The sequence below is a fragment of the Teleopsis dalmanni genome, unplaced genomic scaffold (assembly GCF_002237135.1).
Source record: "Teleopsis dalmanni isolate 2A unplaced genomic scaffold, ASM223713v2 unscaffolded_contig_0387, whole genome shotgun sequence".
Lineage (NCBI taxonomy): Eukaryota > Metazoa > Arthropoda > Insecta > Diptera > Diopsidae > Teleopsis > Teleopsis dalmanni.
In genome coordinates, this window is record NW_024031769.1 from 6,629 (window position 1) to 13,297 (window position 6,669).

General features: G+C 32.3%; 1 protein-coding gene across 1 annotated transcript; it reads left to right on the forward strand.

Annotated features, from left to right (window-relative positions):
• The first annotated feature begins 2,704 nt into the window (after window positions 1–2,704).
• LOC119663420 lies at window positions 2,705–4,329 on the forward strand. The gene is made up of 2 exons (XM_038073024.1): window positions 2,705–3,380; window positions 3,455–4,329. Exons 1-2 carry the CDS (start codon window positions 2,705–2,707, stop codon window positions 4,327–4,329), a joined length of 1,551 nt encoding a protein of 516 aa, XP_037928952.1.
• The last annotated feature ends 2,340 nt before the right edge of the window (window positions 4,330–6,669 follow it).

Sequence of the window (6,669 nt, forward strand, 5' to 3'; positions counted from 1 at the left end):
TCACTTGAAATTCTTTTCGTGGACCCATCGTGTCAATTAAATACCACTCTCAAAGCACAACTAAGTGCATTATATAAATGTATGACTCATGCCACAAGCACGAAATATGAAAAACGGTACTTTCCCGTTTAACATTTAAATTACTGTCGACTATATCTAACAATCAATGAAGTGTATGTAGACTTTTGTCAATGATTTTTTTAGGTTTTTTTCGAATAACTTTGTTAATTTATATTGATGAATGGATTTTCTTTTGTTTATTATTATTAAAAAACAGTTCTAAACAAAACTGTATCATTACTTTTTTCTATTATGTCCTTGGATTTACGAGCTAGCAAAAATGGGGGGTGTATGTAAAGTTTTGTCGCTGACTGTAATTTATACCCATCATCAGTATTCAATATTTTTTATTAGTCAAACATACATACATATGTATATCCTTCAAACTGAAACTGAAGCTGAATTTTTTAACAAATTTCATTTCATCATTATTGCAATTTTTAACAAAATTTGAAGTTAATAGGGTCATCTATTAAAGAATATGGATTTTGACTAAAAAATTTATTAAATAAAATATACATATGTATGTATTTTACATGACGACTTTGATTTTTTTAACAATATTGACCATGAAATTACGGGACTTTATTTACATCAATAATCTTTTGATGTAAACAAAGTCCCGCAAGCAGAGTGACAAAAAAATTTAACAAAACAAATTTCTAATTGTTGTTCGCATTGCAGTGAAATTTAATAAAAATAACTGCATAACATAAAAAATGCGTGTGCAATATTTTCCTTAAATTTGTTTATGCACGCCAACAAAAGAAATAGTTACTACAAATTTAACAAATTTTTGCTAGTAACAAAAAAATAATCAATACTTAATTGTTCTTATATTCTTCATTTTATTTATTCTACTCTAAATGATTTTGTATGAAAGAGTATGTGAGGCAATATTTCTGAAAATGATGCATGGCTTTGTTTTTGTATATTTTTCCTAAAATATTTCCTAAAATATTTTTCCTGAAATATTCATATGTATATACATATGGTATGTACATACATATATGAATCACAAAAAATCACGTTTGACTGATTTGTTTAGAAAAATGAATAAGGATAATAATGGTTTAATACCACGTGCCGAATTCATATATGGAATAATAAGTACGATTATTTATATAATGTAGAATAACTAAATAATGTAGAATACCTATTATTTATTTTTTAAAGAATTTGACACTTCTCGAATGGAAATGGGTGCACTGGCAGATCTTTTTGATCGTAATGGTGGAGACCCGATTGGCAAGAACGCAAACCAGCAACTGATTCAGATAAAATACAATATGAAGTTAAACGCCTTCTTATCCTTTGCACATGTCGACAAAGATTCCGCTGATGAAGTTACGCTGATGAAGTTAAACGCCTTGTTATCCTTTGCGCATGTCGACAAAAATTCCGCGTATTTCAAGTTGGCGAAGGGAAATATAGGATTCGTAAAATACTATTTATCGGATCTTAAAGCTTAATACTCCATCTTCTTTTTAAAATAATATTATTTTTGTATAAAACAGTTTGGCGACTCGACTCTCAAAAATTACGTTTGGTGCGAATGTTGCGTAGCACAGTTATGGTTCGTGTAGGTGGCGGCTGGCTTGCACTTGATGAGTTCTTATAAAAAATTTTCCTTGTCGCGGTAAGTAAATAGTTAAGAATTTTGTACTTTCTCATATTGAATAAACATAATTAAAATATTCATATGCTTATAATTAAAACATTGAACAATGTACAATTTTACTATGAAAGCATGTTAATGCTTGTTATGTAAATGTAATAATAATGTTATATTACGCTAAAGAAATGTTTTAATTATAAACATATGAATATTTTAATTATGTTTATTCAATATGAGAAAGTACAAAATTCTTAACTATTTACTTACCGCGACAAGGAAAATTTTTTATAAGAACTCATCAAGTGCAAGCCAGCCGCCACCTACACGAACCATAACTGTGTGTTCAATCACGAACATGAGTTTTGACCTCTGGCAGAATGTTCAATCATGAACATGAATTTATACCATAAATTTAATTATTATAGTTTATATCATCACCTAAATTCTTAGAATTATGTACTAAGGAAAAATATAGATAAATAGTAACATTTTTTAGCAACCGTATTTAAATTATTAAAATAAAATATATTCATAAAAACAATAGGAGGAAAATCCCAAGTGTTGGGACTTCCGTCCTTTTTTAACCTTTTTTAACCTTTTTTGACAAATGTAATACAGTCCATTAAAATTATAATATTTTAACCTTGATGTAGAAATTAGTCTTAAAATATTTTTGTATAAAAACACAACATTTTTGAAATAAAATCAGTAGCTAAAAATTACTCAAAGTGTGTGTACTTTAATTTATTAAATGTACATTTTGGTCCTTCGAGACATAAAGTGAAATTGAGTACAGTGCGATCCAAGCGTGGACCGAGGCTTAAACATCGGTGCCATAAACTAAATATAAAGTGCAGTGCTAAAAGATACAAGCGTGGACCGAGGCTTAAACATCGGTGCCATAAACTAAATATATAGTACATAGCGATACAAGCGTGGACCAAGGCTTAAACATCGGTGCCAAAAATTTAAATATAGTGCAAAAAGCATTGATCGAGATTTAAATATCGGTACGGTAAAAAGAAAATGGATCCATCAAAATTATTAGCTCTGCTAAAACAGCAAAGAGCAATATATGACGATGTTAAGAATATCGAGAAGAATAGCAGCAAACGTGAGTTGCGTGCGAATACAATAAAAGAACGTTTAGATAAAGTACAAGGATTATGGAATCAATTTAAAGATAATCACGAGAAAATACTCTTAACGGAGAATAAGGAAGACAAATATTTTAAAGAGGACTTTTACAATACAGTGCATCAAAAAGTGATTCAGGCGAAAACAATGCTCGAAGAAATAGTTGAAAGCAAAGATAGAAATGCAGAATCTGTTGAAAGCAAAAGTGTAGACGAGAAAATAACGGAAAGTCAAATTGAGAAAAATAAAATCAACAATCTAGTAGAGCAATATAACAATAACATCGCAAGGTTAAGACAGATGTTAGAAAATCTTGACCATTATGATACTGTCACGCGATTGGAACAACTTAATGGAATCTGGAAAAGAAAGTTCGAAGACATTAGAAGTATCTATAAGAAGCTGGTTATTGAAATGTCGTACAATGAAGTAGACATTATGAATGATTATGATGAGATTGAAGACCAATACGATAAGGCGTTAGATGAATTAGCCAATAAAATGGAAAAATTACGTGAGGGGAACAACGTTAAGCTTGACTGCATTAGAATCCAAAATTTCAACGGTAATATAAAAGGCTTATCCATGAGGATGGAAAAATTTCGAATGTTGAGAAAATGTATCGACTCAAAACATTAGTAAAAGGAGAAGCAAGCAAGCTGATACAACATCTACCGGTGTCGGAATTGAATTATGCTGTAGCTTGGGAAATTTTGTCGCAAAGGTACGAAAATGAAAGAATGTTGTTCACAATATTGGTCGATAAATTGCTCGATCAACCATCTGTATATAATGATTCAGCGTCAAGTTTGAAAAAGTTGCTTGACACATCGATAGAATGTATCCAGGGGCTGAAGGCAATGGGTATAAAAACGAATGAAGCAGATCCAATAATAGCAAGGATTATAATCAGGAAGTTGGATAAGGAAGGATTACGGCTATATGAGCAAAATATAAAAAGGACAAAGGAGATTCAAAAAATGGACGATGTATTACAGTTTCTGGAGCAGCAATACCAAGCAGCAGAGGCGATTAAATCTAAGAAACAAACTAATAATGTAAAGTCTTTTCAAAAAACAACAGCGACAACTATAGTAGCAAATGATTACCAGTGCTTTTACTGCAACAAAAAAGAACATATGGCAATAAAGTGTTATGAGTTTCTAAAGCTACAAGTCAAGGACAAAAATACATGGGTAAAAGACGCTAAAATTTGTCGCGTCTGTTTATCGCATAAAACTACAAAAAGATGCAATAGTAAGACAAAATGTCAAGATTGTGGGAAGTGGCATAATACTCTTTTGCACATTAATTCAGGGCAAAATAATAATACATCAACATTAACAATGAATACGGGCACAGCAGAAAATGTGTTACTTGCAACGGCGCAAGTGCGCGTAAAAAGTGTTCAAGGTGAGATGATTATGTTAAGGGCACTAATTGACCAAGGGTCGCAAACTACAGCTGTATCAGAAGAAGCGGCACAAATATTAAATTTACAAGGAAAAAAGTAAAAATGGAGGTGCAAGGGCTTGGAGGAACACCGGTTGGCGTTGCAAAGGCAAAAATAAATCTTCAAATTCACCCACGATTCACCAGTAAATATAAAATAAATGCAGAAGCATTAATTTTACCATCATTGGTATCTTGTCAACCGGATAAAACCTTTAGCTATAATATAGATAAGTGGGAAAATATGACCTTGGCGGACCCAAATTTTAATAAATCCGATAGAATTGACATAATCATAGGAAGCGATCTTTACGGAGAAATTCTTGAAGGCGGTCTACTTAAAAAAGATAAAATATTGGCGCAATCAACAAAGTTCGGCTGGATATTATCAGGTATTTTACAAGCAAAAAGAAGCATTAAAGGATTCATCTCTTCCAACGTCGTCAACATAGAGAAGTTTTGGGAAATAGAAGAAATTCCAGAGGATGAAGATTCATCAGACGACGGATATTGTATGAAAAATTATGCTGCGACAACTACCAAAAATGAAGATGGACGATTTGTAGTTGAGTTACCTTTCAAAGAAGAACACCAACTTGGCGACTCATACAAAATGGCGATGGCACGATTCATAAATTTGGAAAGAAAATTACAGGCAAACCCATCATTAAAGAGAGAATATGTCGAATTCATGAAAGAGTATCTAGCTGATGGGCATATGAAAAAAGTAAGTTCAAAAAGACAGGGAAAATATTATCTACCTCACCAAGCAGTAGTAAGAGCGAATAGTATCACTACTAAGGTGAGAGTAGTTTTTGATGCTTCGGCAAAGACCACGAATAAAAATAGTATAAATGATGTATTATATGTTGGCCCAAGGTTGCAAAGGGATATCTTTGATATATTGTTGAAGTTTCGACTGAAAAAATTTGCCATAGTTGCTGACATAGAAAAAATGTATAGACAAATATGGGTGAGTAAAAATGATCAGAAATACAAACATATTTTGTGGAGAAGCGAGATTAATCAGCCAATTGAAGAATACAAGTTAACAACTGTAACTTACGGTATTGCCCCTGCTTCATTTTTAGCTATAAGAACTTTATTTGAAATAGCAAATGAATGTCAGGATAATCACATATCGAAAATAATTAAAGACGATTTTTATATGGACGATCTTCTAACTGGCGGTGATACAAAAGAAGAGTGCAAAAGTGTTCGGCTAAGGATATCGGCACATTTGGAGAAGTATGGATTTCATTTGAGAAAATGGTGCTCAAACAGCATGGATATAGTAGAAACGGTGGAAAAATCAAAAGACAATGAGGTCATTGATATAGATAAAGAAGAAAGTATAAAAACGCTTGGCTTGCAATGGAATCCTAACAATGATATATTCATGTTTAAGATAGCAGAAAGTAGAGACGTCTATATAACAAAAAGAATGGCATTATCGTATCTAGGTAAAATATTTGATCCATTAGGACTATTGGCTCCAGTTACAGTATTGGTTAAGTTATTTGTGCAGAAGCTCTGGATAAGTAATTTAGATTGGGATATGAAATTAAATGAAGAAATGATGAAAGAATGGAAAAACATTGTGCAGAACTTAGACGCAATACAAACAATCAGAATTGAGAGATGGGTAGGAGTTACCGGAAATGATGAAATATGCCTGGTGGGATTCGCTGACGCATCGGAAAAGGCCTACGCAGCAATAGTGTACATAAAAACGCACGCAAAGGTGTCCATAATAGCAGCAAAAAGTAAGGTAAATCCTATAAAAAATAGAAAAACATTGCCGAAGCTTGAGCTGTGTGCAGCGCATCTATTGGCAAAATTATTAAATAAAATTCATAACATAATTTACAGAAAAATAAAAATGTATGCATGGAGTGATTCCACGATTACATTATGCTGGATAAAAAGCAATTCAAGCAAAAATAAATTTATTAGGTCAAGAGTAAATGAAATAAGCTCGTTAATTCCAAGCGCCAATGGGTTTTATGTGCGATCAAAGGAAAATCCAGCAGACCTAGCATCCAGAGGAATTCAGCCGGAAAAGTTAGAGAACCAATCGTTATGGTGGAGAGGTCCAAACTGGTTAAACGATGATAGAAGGACATGGCCAAAAGAACAAATGGCAGCTAAAATAATAAATATCAGTAAATTAAGAGAGGAAGACTTATTTAATCAGCTCATCGAGAAATATTCATCTTTTAGAAAATTAAGTAGAGTGGTAGTATATATTTTTCGTTTCATAGACAGACTGAGGAAGGCTAAGTCTCCAGAATATCTAACTGTAGAGGAGTTTAGAAGAGCAGATGCAGCTATTTTTAGAAGTCATCAGACAACACAATTTTTTACGGATATAAGCAGATTGAAAAATAGCTGTGAAATAG